The 19,814-nt window shown below is 44.6% G+C and overlaps 2 protein-coding genes across 10 annotated transcripts; both read right to left on the bottom strand.

Moving 5' to 3' along the window:
- Positions 1-499: 499 nt before the first annotated feature.
- Positions 500-3,914, bottom strand: asb8 (ankyrin repeat and SOCS box containing 8). Of its 5 annotated transcripts, none has more exons than XM_027021366.3 (4): positions 3,826-3,914; positions 2,288-2,471; positions 2,093-2,197; positions 500-1,819 (listed from the first exon to the last, which is right to left on the bottom strand). In XM_027021366.3, the coding sequence occupies exons 2-4, from the start codon at positions 2,414-2,416 to the stop codon at positions 1,184-1,186; spliced, it is 870 nt and encodes a 289-aa protein (XP_026877167.1). In that variant the 5' UTR covers positions 2,417-2,471; positions 3,826-3,914; the 3' UTR covers positions 500-1,183. The 5 variants fall into 5 exon arrangements, with proteins under 5 accessions (XP_026877167.1, XP_026877165.1, XP_026877166.1 ...); XM_027021364.3 differs by lacking the exon at positions 3,826-3,914 and adding an exon at positions 3,631-3,817; XM_027021365.3 differs by lacking the exon at positions 3,826-3,914 and adding an exon at positions 3,505-3,644.
- Positions 3,915-4,041: 127 nt separating this feature from the next.
- On the bottom strand, positions 4,042-19,687 carry larp4aa (La ribonucleoprotein 4Aa). 5 transcript variants are annotated; one of them, XM_035522566.2, is made up of 17 exons: positions 19,104-19,687; positions 12,380-12,506; positions 12,068-12,190; positions 11,872-11,959; positions 11,653-11,789; positions 11,418-11,521; positions 11,210-11,320; positions 11,036-11,089; positions 10,727-10,936; positions 10,466-10,569; positions 10,112-10,153; positions 9,077-9,277; positions 8,420-8,471; positions 8,164-8,322; positions 7,939-8,060; positions 7,604-7,796; positions 4,042-7,479 (listed from the first exon to the last, which is right to left on the bottom strand). In XM_035522566.2, the coding sequence occupies exons 1-17, from the start codon at positions 19,179-19,181 to the stop codon at positions 7,093-7,095; spliced, it is 2,292 nt and encodes a 763-aa protein (XP_035378459.1). In that variant the 5' UTR covers positions 19,182-19,687; the 3' UTR covers positions 4,042-7,092. The 5 variants fall into 5 exon arrangements, with proteins under 5 accessions (XP_035378459.1, XP_026877172.2, XP_081562766.1 ...); XM_027021371.3 differs by having other exon boundaries at positions 7,939-8,063; positions 19,104-19,686; XM_081706640.1 differs by lacking the exon at positions 19,104-19,687 and adding an exon at positions 18,975-19,089 and having other exon boundaries at positions 7,939-8,063.
- Positions 19,688-19,814: the final 127 nt, after the last annotated feature.

The following is a 19,814-nucleotide window of genomic DNA, read 5'->3' as shown; positions in this document are numbered from 1 at the left end:
AAATAGGGCAGTTAATCTTTTATGGTTGACTCAATACAGATAAAAATCCTTGATGTGCTGACAGGCCACACTTTCACGTTGTGGAATATTTTGGACTAGCGCCACCTATTGGCCCAGAGCTGAACTGGAGCCATATGCAAACAGCGTTTATGCCACATGTAAACCTTTAGTGAGAGGTAACATTCCACATATGATGCAGGAAGGTTTTTACTTCTTGTATTTTAGGAAAAATTGCACTTATTGGTAGGCAGCACATGATGCTTTCTCCTCAGATATAAGCATTACATTTACTAATTTCCAAATCATTTTATCCCTGTATAAGCATAAAGCACAGTGGAAAAAAAAAATTCACTTTGTTTTCTTAAAGATTCAACATGAAGCTGGGTACAAGCTCAATAAAATCCTCAGCTTGGGACATCCTGTTCAAAGACAGTCAAAAAGTGGAATGATCATGCACTGTTCAACAACTGATTAATCATTACATCATCAGAACAAAAACTGAAGGACCCACAATCTCTTTAATTAATGTGAAAAATAATCTGACTGAAAATGTCAAAGTAGTTTGAGTTCTCAAATCCAAGAAGTATCACACAATCCTTTATGCTCAGCACCAAATAAAAGACTCGCATTACAATCTCAAAGGTTTAAAGTTTAACATAAAAACAATTATTCAATTAGAATTTTGATTTAAAAATCTGCAATTGTCCTCTGCATTTGTCTTTTAGGCCATTCTTCCCTGAAGTCTTTATTTCTGGCTTTTTTGGGGGCATGCAAGCTCTTAGGTATAACCCATTTACATGGACACTGCACAAATTTCTGAACACACCACACTTTTTGACAGGTGTGACTCAAGTGGTACTAACATGTGAAAGTACAGTCAATGGCCAAAGAAACAAAGACAATAGTCTCCAATAACTAGACTTCTGTAATGGGTGGGGGAAAATAACTTTATAGACAGCGCCAAGAAAACTGTTAAGGTCAACTTTATAATATATTAAGAATTATTCCAAACTCTGAGTGTATATACACTATTTCTTTTTCTGTTCTTTGCCATGAGAGAATTTAGTTAGTTTGGCCACACTCTCTGAATGATTTTATGACTAGATAAATACACACACTCTCCACTCCCTTTGTGTCTTTCAAAACTTGGTAGTGTGTTCTTTCTCTGATATCTACCGAGCCTTCAGTCTCGGAGGAGCACATACTCTTTGACAGACTCTGGGAGCGGGAGCTGTTTCACTGCGCTCGGGAGGTACTGCACCCCAAGGCTGTCGCGCACAGCGCAGCGGGCCAAAGCTCGCAGCACCGGTGGCTGAGACACCATGCTGGTGAGGCGGGCCAGCAGCTGAGGATCTTTGCTGAGCTCGCGTGGCAGGGAACCATCAGCCCTGCGGATGTCAAACTTGCCCGCAGCCCTGCACAGGAGATCCAGGCACTCCTCTTCCTGCTCGGTGCCCAGCCCCCGGGCTAGCAGGGCCACTAGCCGTGATATGGGCGTCTGGCCTTTGAGGTTAGTGACGTGGACCTGGGCACCGTAGTCCAGCAGCACGCGTACACTCTCCAGGTTACCCTTCATAGCGGCCCAGCTGAGTGGGGTGTCATTGTTGTAGTCGCGAGCGTTGGGGCAGGCGCCACTCTCCAGCAGGGCACGCACACACTCCGGGTTGTCCTTGAAGGCGGCCCAGTGCAGGGGCGTGTCTTTGTTGCCGTCCAGAGCGTTGGGCTGGGCTCCATACTCCAGCAGCAGTTCCACACAGGCCTCGTCCTTCTCCGCCGCGTAGTGCAGTGCCGTGCGGTTGTAGCCGTCCAAGGAATTTACCTGCATGCCAAATACAGCATGACTGTGTACTGCTCTTAAGGCAATGCGAGTAAATTCCTGTGAAACTTGGATTTTGTTAACTTTTTAAAAATTAAATGCAAGACATAGATAACAGCAACTGTGAATAACATCTGGACTTCCCAGATGTACTATGAGCATACTTAAAAACCTTTTGGGACTCGTTTCATTTTCACTGAAGGATCACCAACTCCAGCCTTATTCAATGTTGCAGTTTATATTTGTGTTGTGCTGGAGCTATCTGTGCTGTCATACCTCTGCACCTTTCTCCAATAAAAGCTCTACACAGTCCGCATCAGCCACCATGCAGGCACAGTGCAGAGGCTTCAGGGTGCCGTGCATCCTGTTCACGTCTGCTCCCTGAGAAGCGAATTATGATCAACCACTTCAGCATGCCGACACAGAGTCAAAGGTAAAGTATGCAAGATCAGATTCCATTATAAACCTTACCCTGCGTATAAGATCCTCCACATTGTCGTGTGGAAATGAGCGGATGGCCGCGATCGTTCGAATAAGCCTTTCCGAAAGTGAGTATTTACTCTGAATACTCTGCATGATGTACCACATAGTCGAGCTCATGTGGAACAGAATCACATCGCACCCTCGCCGGGTGACGCCACACGTCAGTGAGAGACTAAAACGCATAAGTGAATAACACTGTCAAGAGAAACGGTGCTAGCTAACTACAGTATCGTCATTAAATAATTCTTTGCCTATAAAATACCTTCATTAGAAGACCGTTATTTAGGCACAAATCACAGTCTTACTGTTACGTAATCTGAATTGACAGCTACATCTTCATTGATATTCCCCAACCTTAGTTAGCTTTTATATTTAGCTCTGTCTATACATGTTAGATAGCGCTACATCAGTGGGCGTGTTTGTTTACAGTTATCAGCGACATAATTATAACCAACGCAAGAATCCTAACATAGATTAGCTGGCTATTAGCTAACTACACAAACGAAAATTCGCTAAAATGGCAAGCGGCTGTACATGTAAAACAGATTTAGCAAAGTCCAAAAACATGAAAAACACCGCTGCGGTCAGAGATAGCTACGCTAACACTAGCTAAAACGACCCAGCATTCCTGGGTAACTAACCTAGCTAGTTATCTTAGCAGCAATGCCTCCTCAAACCCAGCCAGACTAAACTAAACTAGCTGGCTCATCATAGCGGACCCAACTGTCTGAAGCTGTCGGAAATGTACGCTTAATTCAGCAGTTGATTTTGCATTCTCCACACTAACTTAATTGCTAGCACAGCGGATGTACTAGCTAAACTAGCCGGTTAGGTACTACCTAAGCTGCTACCTCAAGTAACACTTGTCACGACAGAAAAAAAAAATCATCAAAAGGTCGCCCTGCTGAGGTAACTAGGTTAGCAATCTATAGCCGAGCTACTTCAGATACGGAATAAACATCGTATAAAAGTCCCAATAAAGGTGTACATAGCGTAGACAAAATCCACAGCAAGTATCTGGTCAACCTCGCCGCACTGCCGCACACACAGTTAAGTTATGTTGCCGGATTTGTAATTGGCCATCGAGCTACCTTCTTTAGCTAGCTAGCTAGGTTAGCTTTCTGTGGCTAACTAGCCCAACGCTTAGTCACGCGTACGCAGACCAGTCGGACGACTAGCCGGGTGCAAACATCAGCTCTGCTCACCGAGTGGTTTTCCCTGGACAAGCGTTAGAGAGGCACGTCTAGTTAGGTCGGCTCTGGTCGCAGCGAATGCAAACACAAACTGCCCCTTTCTAGCTATCTGTGCGCGAAATGTCCGGAAAATGATACCTGCGATAATCCGGGATCTTAAATTGCAAGTTTGCCCGTCAGTCCGCCCGAACACCCTCCGCCTACTCTGCAAAACACGGCGGCGTACACGTCACTGGGAGCAACCAGGCGAATTCAACTCAAAGAACTTTTTCATTAGCACCATCGATTGCGGTATTCGAAACGCTAAAAAAGGTCGAAAGCCAAACATCTTACACTGTCTTTTTCGTTTAGATCATTGTTTACATGCGAAGTGGAGCACGCAACAAAAACCATGTGGTCACTGGGTCCTTAAATGCCAAGATGCAAAACTGCTGTAAAGGGCGTGGTGACCAGCGCCTCCGCTCTATAGTGCATAGGTCGCAACAGATGACGAGCCGCATGGTAATCCATTCAAAAATACTATTGCAATAAAGGAGTCAAAACTCTGAGGCCAAAACAAAATAATTTATTTCCTTTTTGACATAATATGCAGACAGCTAGAATTTAGTGTCTCCAACACTTTCAAATCCATTGTTATAATTCTTCCCTTTGTCACTCCATCCAAAAAATCATTTAGCAGTAATACCCTAAACATTAAGAATGCTATTCCTGTATTTTCGCAAGCCTGTCAACATCAATATCATTTTATGCTTCTAATGATTTCACATTACATAACAGTAGGATTTTTTTTTAAAGTTAGTGCATTTTTTCCATTACACTAAACCACTAGCTGCTCAAATTCATTATTGAAAACAAGAGAAACAAAAGCCCCAGTGATTTATTTATTGACTGCATTACTAAGCGTTTAGTAAGTGCATCAAGTATCTTCTCTGCTGAAATTTCAAAAATATACAAATGTTAAATCTATGATTCTCTCCCAATGTAATTTTGTACATGGTCAGGAACCCAAGTCAACATGGATTAGGGTGCAGGGCAATAAGATGATTTAAAACAATAATTAAAACGAATAATTAAAAAAAAATCAAATCATTTTCATAAAAGCAATACTTACAATGAATTAAACTGCAATACTGCCTCTTCCTCTGATTACGCTTCATCATAACAGCACCAGTTCATCACGAAACATTCTTCGCTTTGGTGACACGGTCCTCGCTTGCCCACAAAGCGAACACACAGCACAGCACTTGGGCCATGCTGAGGACATGTGCACACGCAGCTCTCAGCGAGGTGGTGCAGTGCCACACGCAAAAGCCATGCTGTCAACTAGGCGAGGGGAGGGGAGGGGAGGGACCACAGGCCTGCTCCTGACCTTCCCTCTCCACCATGCATCATGCACACTCCAGCCATTAAAATTCTATCATGTCAGACTTCGCTCTACAGAGCTGAAGTCAAGCAAACGGACATTTCTCTCCACCCCCTCCCCGGTGCTCAGATTAACTCTAAAATATCCATCAAGGAGGACACAGTAAGCCAATATTAAGCATATAGACTGACTTCTGCCCAAAAAAAAAAAAAAAAATCAGGTGCATTGAAATTGAAAAATCTGAAATGACACTTGTGTAGGAACGAGACTACCAATGTGCAACAGACAGCAGTCTGCTGCAAATGACAGGCAAATAAACAAAATTCCAACACATTCTTTCAGCAAAGTAATCCAACCAAGGATGGAACATTTCAAGATCTTTCAATAATGTCTCAACACATCACCCACAGATATTTCGTCTGAAGCATAACCTAATGTCCACACTTCTCATGGAACAATTCGCAATGTTCAGTGCTAGTTAATTCTACCAGTGTGAATTCTGGACAATCAAGAGGGACTGCTAGAAGCAAACAGGCTGTAGTGCAGTTACAAAGCACTTGTACAGTCAGGTTCCCAGCTTGTCCTGTATCCACTGTGCTTTGCACCATCTCTGGTGGGCAGAAGGTATGATTTTAAACATTTGTTGAGTACAGGGATGTTTTATGCTGCATCACAATTCAGAACCAACTGAAAAATCATATAGGGCCTACTCGACAATGTTTGCCAGTAGTTACAGCTGACAGGGGCACCAAGCAAGTCTCATCAGTAAAATAGCCCTCAGGCTGTCTGCACCCACACCAATACGCTGAGTTTACTAAGCACAACAGTTACTTGTGATTCATTACCAATATTCAGCATCCTGATTAAGAATAGACAAAAAAAAGGTCACACAAAGCAAAAGCAGCGACTGGATTAGCACGTCTTTCATCAGCCCAAACCTACACGAGGGTGTAAACACGATCATGTACCTGACCGACCACCAGGAATATGTGCTTGCTCAGAAGCAATTTCAGGAAGATGATGCACAAAAACAGAACAAATGAAAATGTCACAAAACAGGACTCGAGTGCCTATGTACCTGACGGTGATATGAGCTTTCACAGGCTGTTGGGTATTCAATTAAAATAAAAATTGAACAAACCAACCAAAAAATAAAAAAAAAATAATCCCCTTCAACACACCAGTGATCCAACATCCCAGCAACATAATTGGCAGGCTCTGACCTCACAAATGTACAGGAATCATTAATAGGCTGCACAATCCGATTGATATTTATACTGCATGTTACATATTCCTAAATACGAGCTCTCTGATTCTGGGAGCATATAATTGAATCAACAGCCGTCACACAACTTAATGCAAAGTTCCAGACCAACAGCAAGCCTCACCGTTGTCCCTGGCTGTTTGCTAGTCCACTCAAGCGCATACACCGCTTGTTCTACATGGGATCTAGATCCCAAGACTGATTAAAATCAACACTATTGCAAAAAACCAAAAAAAAAAACAAAAAACCAAAAACCAAAAAACCAAAAAAAAAAAACCCCAAAAAAAACCCCAAAAAAAACCCCATCCTCTCAGATCAAAGTTTGTGTACATTTTTCACTCCATACATCACATCCCCAGTGCTCTGCCAATGCAAATGAAGCCCCTACCCCCACACAAACAAAAACAAGGGGAAAAAAAGTCAAATGTATCGTTGCATGTCAGTGATTTTTGTATAGGTGCATGGCATGTTCCTTATTTTGTTAGTGCATATGTTTGTTGCAGACCAGTTCTATTTCAGCTCAGGAGAACTGATCACTGGGCTGTTCCACCGCCCTAGGCTCCACCCCCCAGAGTAAAAAGGCCCTTCTCTCAAAACACAAGGGGGCGAGAGGGGTCAGAGGGGAGGGGAAAAAAAAAACAACAAAAAAAAAACAACAACAACAAAAAAAAAACAAACCCCAAAACATCACATTGATTTACATTCGGAGGGGACATTGTCAAGTTAGAAGCATCCCCCCCCCCCATTCGAGGACTTCCTTCCACAAGCTTATACTAGCTTCTGATTTTTGATGCCCGTATGCTGAGAGGTCCCAGTCTGTGCATTGTCATTTCATGAGACTTTCCTCTGGATGTGCTCCTGACAGGAGAGAGGCTACTATCTTAGATTTATGCTTTTATATCTTTTTATTTATATTTATTATATATTGTGTGTGTGTTTATATTTATACATTTATAAGAATTTTATTTAGTCTTTACTTTGGCGATATAGGGGGGATGTTCTGCTCTTTGCCAGTGTGTCTGGAACTTCCTTGGGGAGAACCACGGTGGGCAAAAGGGGGGCGTCTCTGCTGTTCCCGGAGTTTGAACCCCCCCGTACTGGCCCTGGGGGGGCCGCTGCTGCGATGGAAGCCCTGGGGGTCGCGGGCCGGCCTTCCGTCCCTGGCTTTACAGTCCCCGCCTCGCTCCTGAGGGCGCTCCTGCCTGTCGGTGGCGCTGCCGGGCTGCTCCTCCACCTTGTTGACACGCAGCTCCCTCAGTGGTTGGGCAGGTGCGGTGGCAGAGGTGGAGCCGGTTGGCAGAGGAGGCGGATCCTTGGGGGGTCGCTGACACACCTCCGCGTAGCTGAGCTTGCGAGGCTCCTAAAAGAACAAGGCGAAAATAACGGAGGGAAAAGTGCATCAGGGGACAGGATGCGAGGCTTCCGAGAGGCTTGAAACGAGAGCAGAAGTGCCCGGTAGTAGGAAGCTTGGAGCTGGGCCTTACCAGCACAGTGGTGCTTGGGTGGGCTGGGTCGCCCTGAGGGGCTGCAGCGCTGGCCGAGCTTGGCTGAGTCTTGGGGGCAGGTACAGGCTGAGCGGGGGCGGGAGTGACGGCCACCGCAGAGGTCGGGTTCACAGACATCTCTTTATGGACCAAGGGCTCAGCTTTCTCCAGTTTCTTCTCCTGAGGGTCAGCGCTACAACACGGAGGAAACAGATGGAGCCAAGTGAGGCAGAATCAACCGCAGCACCGACGAGCGCAACCGCAGCCGCTCGCTCGCGTCTCTTTTGTCCTTAAAACAAAAACAGCGGCGCAACAGTCGCCCTAGAGGAGCCTACCTGCAAGGAGCAGTTTCTACAGGGAGAACGGTGGCTTTGCTGGCGGGCTGGCTCAGTCTGGGAACGGACTCCTCCGAGGACTGGCCTGCCAGGCTCACAGCCGCCTCCTTGTTTGTGTCCGGCTGCTGAAGGAAGGGCAAGTTTACAATCTAAAAACTAGACCTTTTAGCAATAGCAGGAACACAGAACGATGCCTAAATGGGCCACTACGATTCCTAAACTGACCTTGTCTCTGTTCAGACCCCGCACCACGTCGGACATGCGATTCTCCAGCACAGGCTCGCCTTGCAGGCTGGCGGAGCAGCCAGGCAGCGGAGGAAAATTTGAAGCAGCCAAGTCGAATTTAGGTGGCGGAACCTTCACTTCAGCAAACGGGTTGGTTCTCTTGTGGGGGCGAGCAGCACAAAACGGGTGTGGTAAACAAAGAGCCAAGCATTAAACTGAACATGCGGGTGGGGGTGTCAAAGGGACATCACTGTACCATGGTACGTTCGTCCTCTCTCCTCCTCCGAGTCCCTCTGTACGTTGTTCTCCTGTCCAAGATTTAGACCATCAGTATAACAGCACAGGCACGCAACACAGGAGAGGTGTGCTGGGTAGTGAGTCAGCCCACTCTCTGATCAACCAAGGTCATTTCATGTTGGGTTTGGTGTGAGGGAGGGAAAGATGTATGGAAGAGAGAGTGAAAGGGCCCTCCACGAGGCGAGGTATAATTTCCGATAAAATAAAGTCTGGGCTTGCCATATCATCCTGTGAACTGAAACCACATATCTGATTTCAAATTATTGAGAGGAAAAAACAAAGCTGGGGTTGGGGAAACAAAAAAAAAAAAACCCTAACATTAATTCTTTTCAATTTCCTAGTACTCAAGTTAGTTTATATATTATGTATAAAATAAAATGTAAAAAAAAGCCCTGTATTTACAATTTTGAGGAAAAAAAAAATTGAATATTGATAGGAGCTATAGAATTATAATAGAAGTTGGTCATTATAAAAGTCACACACACACACACACACACACACACACACACACAGTTGGCCCAATGCAATTAACATGTCATGATATGCAGAGATAAATATATAGCAAATCAGTGACTTAAATTTGGCAGCAACTGTGCACCAGAACTTCAAAATGTACCTTCCCCTCCCTGCCATGGTGCTGTCCTCCACTCCCTCGGTGGAGGCCAGGTGTGGGAAGGAGGAACCCAGCTCCGAGGATCCAGGCGTAAGGCCGGCAGTGGCCGGGTGCTGGGCTCCCCGCAGCCCTTCAGGCCCCGAGGCGGTGGAGGCAGCGGACAGCAGCCCATCAGTAGTTCTTGCCTGGGGCTTGACGTGGTTCCTGCTCAAATGAAAGCTCACGTGAGGCATTCGTGTTCTGAGACCTGCCAAGATGCCATTTAAACTGACAATCATGCAGACAAGGGACCATGATCCAGCATGCAGTTATTGACACGATACAGACGTATTTGCAAACAAGTACAAAACTGCAGTCAGTCACTCTGCTCTTCCCTGGCAGTGAGTAACTATGACCATTCTCCTCACAGCAAGTACAATGCATCACTTGACGTATGTGGTTTAAATGTAAAAATTCATGTACTGCTTTAGCCACACTGAAATTTGCTGAAGGGGAGGAGATGCATTTCTTTGTTGAATATGTCAAACGTTAAAGCACTAGCCAGGGAGACCATTTGTCTCAAAAGAACCTTCTGTTACCCTGCTACCTTCAAAGCTAGCTTTCTTCCAAGCCACAGTAAAGACAAATGGTCAAAAACTAAGTGTTAATTTTGATGATTGAAAATGTGTTATTTGGACCAAGCAGACACATTCAGGAAGTAAAACACTTATGGTCACACCAGCAGAAAAAGGAAGCATCACATACATTATGAAATGATCATTGTTATTTGGGAATCATCATTGAAATTTAGACCGGTAGGGTATTCAGTCTGAAGCTTCTCCCCACACCAATACAAGCTTTACTGCGTGACCAAAGTAACAGGGTGAGCCCACTTAAATCCACACACACACACACACACACACACACACACACACTTCAGTAAATGATTGGGATTGGGTGAGGAGCAATAAGGCAACAAGCGCACCAACACTGGAAGCACAAAAGGGATGAGGAATGACTGAGCTGATATAATGGCATTTCAAATTTTACCAGCTGTACCTGAATGCATTTATTACATTCTTTCTTGAGTACAGTGGGACACTGTAGGGACAATAAGAAAAACAAGGTAAAAAAAAAATACTCAAACACCACATTCAAGTGACCTACCTGAATGACTGACATTTTATAGTTCAAAGGGTCATGAATTAATTTTAAAAAAACCCACACAAACTTGACTAAAATCATTTTGAAAGAATAAAGCAGTTAAAATACCAAGATGCGCGCACACACAGACACGATATGGCCTTTTACATGATGCAGCAAAAAAAAGGGTTACGGCTCACGCTGTACTCAACACTGACCCGAGTGCAATAAAAACAGACACACACATTAAAGACTAAAAGAGGGACAAACCGGTTTCTGCCGAAGGGACGTCCCATGTTGAGAGAATTTGAACCCGTTTTGTAGTGTCCAGGTGAGCTAAATCCATTGACAAAACCACTGTTGGGGAAAGGTGCCTGTGACACAGAGGACAGCGTGTCATCATCTTTTAATAAACACTAAGGTGAATCCAAACCACACGAACGTTCAAATTAATGCACCTCCAACATATTCAAACAGAGTGGCTTCACAGCATTGCCTCTCCAGGACCAATGCGTGTGTGAAAGGCCTTACCAGAGGAGTCTCAAAGTAAGGGGTGGGGGACGGAGTCCAGGTCTGGGGGACGAGGCCGTAGAGGTACTGCTGCTGGGGGCCATAGACAGGCTGCATGAAGACCGGAGAGCTGTACTGAGACTGCGTGTGCGTGTGCTGTGAGTACATATTGCAGTCCAGGGTGCGGTAGCCGTTTTTTGCAAAGAAGGTGTTGATGGCTTTTATTCTGGCCTGGAGTGTGAGAACAAGGGTTTTGTTACATGGTTTCATTTACTGAGGGAGGATATTAAAAGAGCTGCATCAGAGAAACCAATTTTTACATAAACTCACCATGATTGGTTTTCCCTGAAATGTTTTGACTTCTTCCCTTAAATATTTATATGCCTGAAGAAAAACAAAATGTAAGGTTAAAGACAATCAAAAATATTGTATCAACAGTAGTTTCTATAAGAAACAAAGTGCTCTCCCAAAAGATATCAAGGGCATGGTAGTGAACGCCATTACCTGTTGAGCATCGGTGTCTGATTGGAATGTAATATACCAGTTGTTGTTGTGTGCAAACTCCACACTTATGAGCTTTGGACAGTTGTCATTCTTGAACAAGGCCTCCACTTCCTAGTGACAAACCAGCCAGGTTGTGCACATGAATTAGGGGCTGCTAAAGCTTAGTCACAAAAGCTTTCGTTATTCACTTAAGTGAACTTTGAAGTACCTCTACGGGGGTCGTTTCTGGAACCTCGCGGAGAATGATGATGCAGCGTTTGTGATTTGGTCGCACCTTCTCCCCCTTTTCATCCACTTGGACCATGGGTGAAGCTAGGTAAACACAACCCGGTCAGGGAAAGCGAGGAGGTGACGCGTAGATGGCAGCATCCAAATACGCAACATGCAGAACACACGTGCATGTGGAGCCCATTACACATTAACCAGAGCGCATACACACTTACATCTCAGCACATCCAAGATAAGGTCGATATCAGTGGTGAGGTCTTTAATGCCTTCCATGCTGGCAATAGTCCAAATCGGGACAAACTGGTCACTGTCCATTTGAGATATTAGGTAAAGGTCCTTTGATAAGTTCTCCCTGTTGGCCACAGAAGAAGCAGGTGGGAAAAAAAAGGACAAAGAAGCAGAATGCACAAAGACTGCTTGGAAAATGCACCCACCTGGAGAAGCAGAACTCCAGCTCTTTTTTGAGAGACTCACGCAGGTTTTCTGCAGAGAGAGGCTGCTCCTCACACAGTTTAGACTCCACTGTGCACAAGATACACGGGCATAAAGAGCACAGAGATTGCCTTGTAACATGTGCCACAGCCACTGACAGCACAGACACAATGCAAGTCTGCATTAAACACTACTCACTCTTAGTGTCTGTAGTGGAATCACAAACAGGGGGATCCATGCCATTCACTACACCTTCAGCAGAGGAGCAGGGGCATTCATCCAAGAGAGCTGGGAACCCTGGTGAGAATGCTTTAGCGGAGTCTGAACACACACACACACACACACACACACACACACACACACACAGATTGAGAGAGTGAGTGTGTGATCCCACAACAGACGACATCACATGTAATACAGTGCTTGGTCTACCAACATAAAAGCAGTATTTTTCCCCTCTTAGTGAGTATCACGGTGTTTCAGGTAAAGGCAATGCAAGAGCAGTTTTACCATCCGGCATGTTGGCCTGACACCAAGGTGATGCCTCCGTGTCTGGTGCAGGAGCCTGGCTGGGCACCGCCGAGACCTCCTGCCAGACTTTGGCGTTAGGGTTCAGACCAGCGCCTTTCGACGCCACCTGGGAAAACGTATGACCAAAAGAGAACTTATTTATGCTACTGTTGGTTTTAGGTAAGGCTCAATACCATGATTGTTACAATAATAAGTGTGAACAAAGTGATTGTTTAATGCATGAACGAATACACGAGGCATGTAGCTAGACTCTGGGGTTAGGTTAGCTGGCTAGTGGCATTCACAAGAAGTGAATGAGCGAAGACGAGACGGACGGAAATGCAGTTCTGCAGACGCACGTGTGAATATGCGTCAGGACAATCAAAGCACGTTCCCCGTTCACAAACCGCGAGGGCTCAAACAGTTAGCCACCGAGCTAGCGTGCTAACGCTCGCGCGGCCTGCGCGCCGCCTTTCAAATGCCGCTCACGTGGTCCAGGCTCAAAATTAAAAACCCGCTCGTCTCGGGCGCCAGATCAACTCTTACCTCGAAAAACAAAAGCATTTTTCCCCCCACACTACGCAGCAGGGACTCGACCGTCGTCGCTAGCACTGCGCAGCCGCGGTTTCCGAGTTCGCCACGCCAGCCAAACTGCGCGTGCAGCCCCAACACAAAGGCTGCAGCGGCGCGGGGACGCACGCGGGGACGCACGTGGGGACGCGCGTCTTCCTCGTGCTAACGGCCGAGCAGAGGCGCATCCGGCGGTGGACGGTGCATCTAAATATCCATCTATCCATCCAGCAGCAGCTGTCTAAATTTGTTAAAAGTATAACCATCTTTTAGACCTATAACGGACTGAACCGTTTTATTACCACCACAGACCATTTTTTAGCAATTTGTAGGAATAAGCACGGCGTATTTCATCACCGACATCTTAGTCCTAAAAAGATTAACACAACTTTTACCATTATGTTCTTTACCTACAAAGACCCAAGTTACATTTGAAAATGATATCGAAAGGTAGTGAATATTACTTCTTCAAAGCCGCCATCAAACAGTACATTGTAGGCAGTGGGTGATGTGCTGGATAAGAGTGTTATTCTTTTTTGTTTAAAATAACTACTGCAATTCTACATTAAAAAAATTTAATTGGACCCGTTTTACTAAAGACCCAACCGAAGTCTGCCACTATAGGTTGTTCAGCGCTAATCAGATCTGAATGGTTTCCAGGGTAAACAAAAATATCCAATTATTTACCAGATACTGTTACAGCCATTTAATTAACCTGCTAAAAGACATGATGGTAGAACAGATCTACTGAACAGCGTTTTACCCGGTAATACCTATTTAATCTCAGGTCTGAGCCACCAGAACGTCATGTATTTCAGAAGCTCCTCTCCAGAAAATGTTTTAATGAACTCAAAACCAAAACTAACACATTCCTTACAAACACCATCTTTCTGCTGAATCACCCTCCCCTGAAAACACTTCAGTTCAGCAGAAAAACACTGAAGTGTCATCACTGCTACAGTGCTTTGCAGCCAGTACTACCCAACCGCCATATTTACAGTTGCACCTTACATGACAAGTCTGAATGAATTTTGCAGTTTTGATTATTCCTCAACCTTGTTTCGCATGTATTTAATGTAAATTGTGTTGCTGTGTACGTTTATTTCATTGTTTAGTAATGTCTGTGCACATGTCCTGCTAGCACTGAACTCTGACCATTCACACTTGGAAGTTGTAAAAAAAAAAAAAAAAAAAAAAAAAAAAAAAAAAAAAAAAAAAAAAAAAAAAAGCCATTAGCAAACCCAAGTCAGTTATGCCCTGTAGTAAAGGCCAACTCCGCAACTGTCATCACAAAAGCTACAGCTAAGCTTCTCAGTTCAGGACATGGAAGGTACCTTGTAATACAGGCTCTCCTTCTCACTGGAACTTTTCCCTAGTCTGGATGACTCAGCAGATCTGACTTTTCATAAAGTTTCATACCACTGAGTGTTTGACAGCATCTAGATAAGAATCATATTTAGGGAAGCTAGCCTTTTGCTAAAGCACCAGTTCTAAATGTGAACCAGGCATTAAAGTAAATCAAGTGGGCTACACATGCAAATACTCTGCACTGAGTCAATTTAAAAAAAAAGAATCTTTTGGCTTCTTTGTCAGCCTCGGTAGGTATAGACAGAAGTGTGAGACATTATGAGGGCTTTACCTTCATCTACATGGGATACTCAGTCTACTGTTCTGCCCTCCAACAGAGTTGGGTGCAGGAGTCATGGAGAACCAACAGAAGACAGGGAAGTGTTAGGGGTTGGAAATCGGCAGTAGCGTGTGGAGTATATATAGCCAGAAGGGAGCAGCTTCAGGCACTGTATCTCTTGGGTTTGCAGTGCAACATTAGTGTTATCACCAGTTATCACCAGTTTCAATTCTACTATACATCTCAGATACAGTGTCTGATATGTAGTCCAGGGCTACTATGTAAAATAGATACCTGGGGAATTGCCACAATGTATGTATACAGCAGCACATAGTTACAGTTCTAGACCCAAATGGACTTTTCTAAAAAGATAACTATCCTGCATATACTTGAATAGCAATATCCTCATAAACTCCCCATCACACACAGACACACCCACCCACCATGGTCCAGCCCAAGTACATTTTTTAATGATCAAACTAAATCCCCTAATACTGTAGTTGTTAAGGTGAGCAGCAAAGTAACTAAATGAAAGGGGGAAAAAAATATATATAAAAGTTTGCACATCTTTATCTTACATAACAGCAACAAATTACAACAACATGAAGCGAGCGTTGTGCAAGCAAGGTACTTGTGCAAGCAAGGTACCAATCGGCAAGAACAGTCTATAGAGGCTTCCTGAAATCCAAGCCAGCATCCATTACCAAAGCATTTACAAAACAGGCAACTGTCTGTGTGGCTGGGGCACACAGTGTGTCAGACGATGTGAACAAACCCCTGTTGCAGCAACAAGATACAGTAACGGGCGGGGGAGGGATTAAAATCAAACAAAATCAGATACAGTTAAACGCTAGGTAACCTGCAGAGGTGTGCCAGATTAGCCCGCCACTGTGACACTAGGTAACCTGCAGAGGTGTGCCAGATTAGCCTGCCACTGATCACAGTGACAGTAAACCTGTCCTACTGCTAAAGACACTTAAGGGAAAAGTCGTACTTTTTGTGGCAATTTCTCTGAGAACAGTTGTCTACTATACAGGGCACTAGGGGCTGGCAGGTTCACCTATACATTTTTAAGCAGGTACTCAATCACCAGTCTGTGTTTAAAAGATATAACATGACAATATCCAATCCACCATGTGCTCTGGAATAGAATAGTACAGTAAAAAAAAATTTAAAGCATCATTTTAAAATGGCATAAATCCACAAGCAAGATTCAAAATGTCATACACACTGCAGTAATTTTATATATATATAAATAAAAGGCCGCTTCATTACATCAACGTTCTTTGGACTGTGTGTCATACCAGCAAACAATAAAGCTCACAGCCATTCCAAAGACATTACAGCGCGAAAGCAAAAAGCTGAAATACAAAGAGAACTATTTCTATTTGTATACAACAGTGAACATGGTGTGATGGCATGCAGTTATGCTTTGCTGATCTGTACCCACCCCCAACACCATGTCACTGATGACCAAACGACTCTCACTACCTTTACTAGCACCCCAAACGCAGACTAATGCTGAACTGCTGTAGCTCAGTATGTCTGGAAAAAGGGTGTTGTAGTAAATGCTAATGCAGTGAAGCGCTACCTGATAAATTATCAGCAATATACTCACTGATGGGGAACCAGACAACGCCTCCTAGAGGCAGCGATTTTACCTTCGGCTGTAAGCTGAGGCAGGTCAGATCATTTCTCTAATCACTTTCAACTCACCATCAGCAAATGGCACACAGTGCATTCCAATATCCACAAGCAACAAACATTTTAAATATTATGAACAGGATGAGTAAGAATTCTCCTTTTTGCACAAAAGCAATGAAGAATTGGCACAAAAGGTTAGAGCAGTCTGCCGAGAGGGACGGCCTGACAATGCACCTATAGAATATAAGAACACAAGTGTAGTTTCTGAACCCTGCAGCCTGCAGGCCATGATATCCTGGGAAGGAAGCACCACATAGTAATTAAAACATGAAATAATATAATATATATTTACAGCATGCCTATACGTAAACAATAATATTTCCTAAGAATGCCTATAATCACAATGATGTACTTTAAACAGCTCAACATTATGGCAGGTTAAACGCAGGTCAGCTTTTAATTAAACTAGTTACCTTGGTAGTTAACAAATACACCTGTTACATACCCACAGTCTACACACACACACACACACACACACACACACACACACACACACACACACACACACACACACACACACACACACACACACAATGAACAATCAGTGGTCTAATCCATGCTTTGCTTGATCTTGTCTATAGGATACGTATTCAGACTTCGGGCTGCAGAATACATCACTTGTTAATATTTTCCACTTTTGACCCATGCATGGTTGATATGAAAGAAGGCTGCAGTATGAACCGTCTAACTCATGAAGATTTCTTGCGCTGTGCTGTGAGTCTTCCAGTTCCAGATAAGAGTTCTGTGGGTGTTTTGATGAATCACAGCATTCACATGATCCAACAATATAAAGCACATCAATCTTAACCCAGGTTACTTCAGCATGTTGTAGCACTAAATTGCAATCACGATAGTCAGTAATATAATAATGCAGTAGATTTTTTCCCCTAATCATGAAGCCCATGTGTATTATGCAAGTTCACAGAATTGTGCAATACCGTTCATACTATTTGACTTTTGTGCCAATACCTTTGGTACGTCAGTTTCAATACCTCAGACGTTATAAATAATAATTATATTAATTGTGAAAAGTGCTTTCACTAATTAAACTGTGAATGAAATGTAAATGTGAGAGCAAACTGTATGCCTACTTAAAATAATGTATGCATTGTACACATAAAAGGAAATAGCTTGTGCTGCGTCACACGTCACAGGCAGTTTCCAGCTTTCCGTCTATACTGTGAATATTGACAGGTATTCTATGCTACAGCTCACCATCATACGTTACTTTACTGCTGCACATTTACACGCGGAGTAGAACCCTCTGAAATGTAACACACCTACTTAGATTTCACATTTGTAAAAGGTAGAGTGTTCATTATTCCAATTAATGCTATACAAAACATCAGGTAAAATTTTGACCAAGTAGCAAAATTTTTAAAGTGCTCAGTTATTATAGTTTTAGTATTTATTTTGTTTACATTTTCAGTATACCATGCACCATCCTAAACTGAACCCTGGATCCTGTCAACTGAACAGGCCCCTGAGCAAGGCCCTTAACCCTCAATTGCTCAAGTTGTACTCAGTCATAATTGTAAGTCACTTTGGATAAAAGTGTCAGCTAAATGTCATAAATGTAAATGTAAATGAATGACGTGACAGTTACAATTTTACTGTAAAATGTAGCTGAAAAGTCTCTGGCAGCCGACGGTATAGAAAAAAAAAGCAATAAATCTTAAATTGTCCAGTGATTTGACTTTGTGCTGATGTTGGATTAGTGAGGTTTCAGGTGACAGTCCCATGATGATTAAGCTTGCTGACACCCTGTTGCTTGGGTGTTTTCCTGTAATGCAGAACCTGCATTCCAGCATTTACATTATTTTCCAATGAACATCTTAAAAAATGTCCTGCAAGCCCATATCCAGGAAGAGCACAACATGAAGAATTTTTAAACTAAATCGAGGGGCTGAGTTTCGGCTGATCCATGAAAATATGAATCAATAGCTTCATGTTGGTTTCCAGCGAGGTTACAGCTGGTGATGCTGAAACGCCCGAGTACCGGTCCCAGGTCAGTAGGGGCGCCACTGTGGCCAGCCACCTGATACAATACACTCCTCCATAACAACGCGCTTCAAGAACAGCTGTTGGACTTCACCGACCTTTAGCACCAAGGCAGGTCGCTACATTTTAAGACCATTTATAACGAATATAAGGTGATTCACGGTTGTTTTTAGAAAACACCAAAAAAAACATTAAGCCCAAAAAGACGACGCCTTTTCCGAAAACATTAACTACAGGCCCCCTCGCTCACAAATGCGCCGTGTCACAGCCCAATACACCTCATGCTTTAAAGGCCACTATTTCCACAGCGTCAAGGCGGGTTTTGGTCTGCTTTTGTGAGCGATATGAAATAAAACGTGACAAAGATTAAAGAAAACGCTAAAGTTCGTGTCATATGACGAGCTCGGTGGCTTTCACGCCGCTCGTCCTGCCCGTAGCCTCCCGTATATCCACCTAACCGAGACGGGATTGAGATCATCAGCATTTAACGCTTTGTTTAAATCTATTTTAAATCTTTAACGCTCAGGCTACCTGAGGTTTCTTTGGTTAGCTTCCTGGCTTGCGCTAGCCAAGGCTAGCCAGCTAGCATGTGGGCTAGCGGGGTTAAACGCGCCGAAGGTGTCAGACAGTGTGGAAGTGAAACAGGGCAGTAAATCCACATGGCCAGCACAGGACGACTTTGGCCTTACTTACCCAACACGGCAGCTACACCCAACACCACCGTAGCTACACCCAGCTCCCACCACCCAGCGCCTGTCCATCGTGATGCTTGTGTGAGGATTAGGTGAAGGGACTCCAGCTCCCGAAAGGTCAGGCCCTTACCGTGTCGCCCGTGCGTCCCCCGGCCAGTGCAGGCTCTGCCTCCTCCCGCAGCGGTTCTCCGCCCCGGTCGGAACTCATCGGCCGCGCTTTGCCTCCGCCGTTCGACCGACCGCACGTGTCCACCACCACTCCACTCCTCCTCCTCCTCCTCCTCCTCCTTCTTCTTCTTCTTCCTTCTTCTTCTTCACGATATAAACCGCGAGCTCGCTATGAAACGCTCGAGTCCACCGCACGGGTGCGGTAAGCGCCGACAGCGGGGCGCGTGAGGGACAAACGTGATCCGCGCGAACTCACCGGGCGAGTCGGAACAGGAACGCTAGGGCGCGCGGGCGCTAACGCTTAGCTGCCGGACTTGCACGAGTCTCGATAACGCGAAGCGCGCTGACGTTTGGGAGCAGGCGGCGATGTCCTCTAACGCAGGCGGAGAAAGCCGCAGCTTCGCTCCTGACGCGTCGTCCGTGCTGATAACGCCCGGCGCCGGACACAGGGGACACGCACCTCACCTACGAACAGGCGGACATTCACACAGTCCTCCACGGGCCCGGCTTCCTCAGCGACCTCCCGATGCCCTCTGAAGGCCCGTTTTAACTTCCGGTTCACTGCTCTTTCAACAAATATGGCTTTAAAAAGTCCCTAAAATAAAAGTTCCAGAGGCCACGGAGCCTCAAAGCGTTACGAGAAAAATTATGAACGGCGTTACTGTGAAATTAG

The sequence above is a fragment of the Electrophorus electricus genome, chromosome 24, assembly GCF_041902795.1.
Source record: "Electrophorus electricus isolate QZ-2024a chromosome 24, ASM4190279v1, whole genome shotgun sequence".
NCBI classification, from domain to species: Eukaryota; Metazoa; Chordata; class Actinopteri; order Gymnotiformes; family Gymnotidae; genus Electrophorus; species Electrophorus electricus.
This window is presented reverse-complemented; position numbering and strand designations above follow the sequence as displayed.

What these genes read in the sequence shown, in the direction of transcription:
- asb8 (XM_081706767.1), bottom strand. Translation starts at nt 2,482, where the DNA reads ATGCGTTTTAGTCTCTCACTGACGTGTGGCGTCACCCGGCGAGGGTGC. An exon ending in TGGAGGATCTTATACGCAGG is followed by an intron (nt 2,198 to 2,287) that starts GTAAGGTTTATA and finishes TTCGCTTCTCAG; the next exon opens with GGAGCAGACGTGAACAGGAT. An exon ending in TATTGGAGAAAGGTGCAGAG is followed by an intron (nt 1,820 to 2,092) that starts GTATGACAGCAC and finishes TTTGGCATGCAG; the next exon opens with GTAAATTCCTTGGACGGCTA.
- larp4aa (XM_027021371.3), bottom strand. Translation starts at nt 19,181, where the DNA reads ATGAGTTCCGACCGGGGCGGAGAACCGCTGCGGGAGGAGGCAGAGCCT. An exon ending in CTTACTTTGAGACTCCTCTG is followed by an intron (nt 10,570 to 10,726) that starts GTAAGGCCTTTC and finishes TCTGTGTCACAG; the next exon opens with GCACCTTTCCCCAACAGTGG. An exon ending in AATGTAATAAATGCATTCAG is followed by an intron (nt 9,278 to 10,111) that starts GTACAGCTGGTA and finishes TCATTTGAGCAG; the next exon opens with GAACCACGTCAAGCCCCAGG.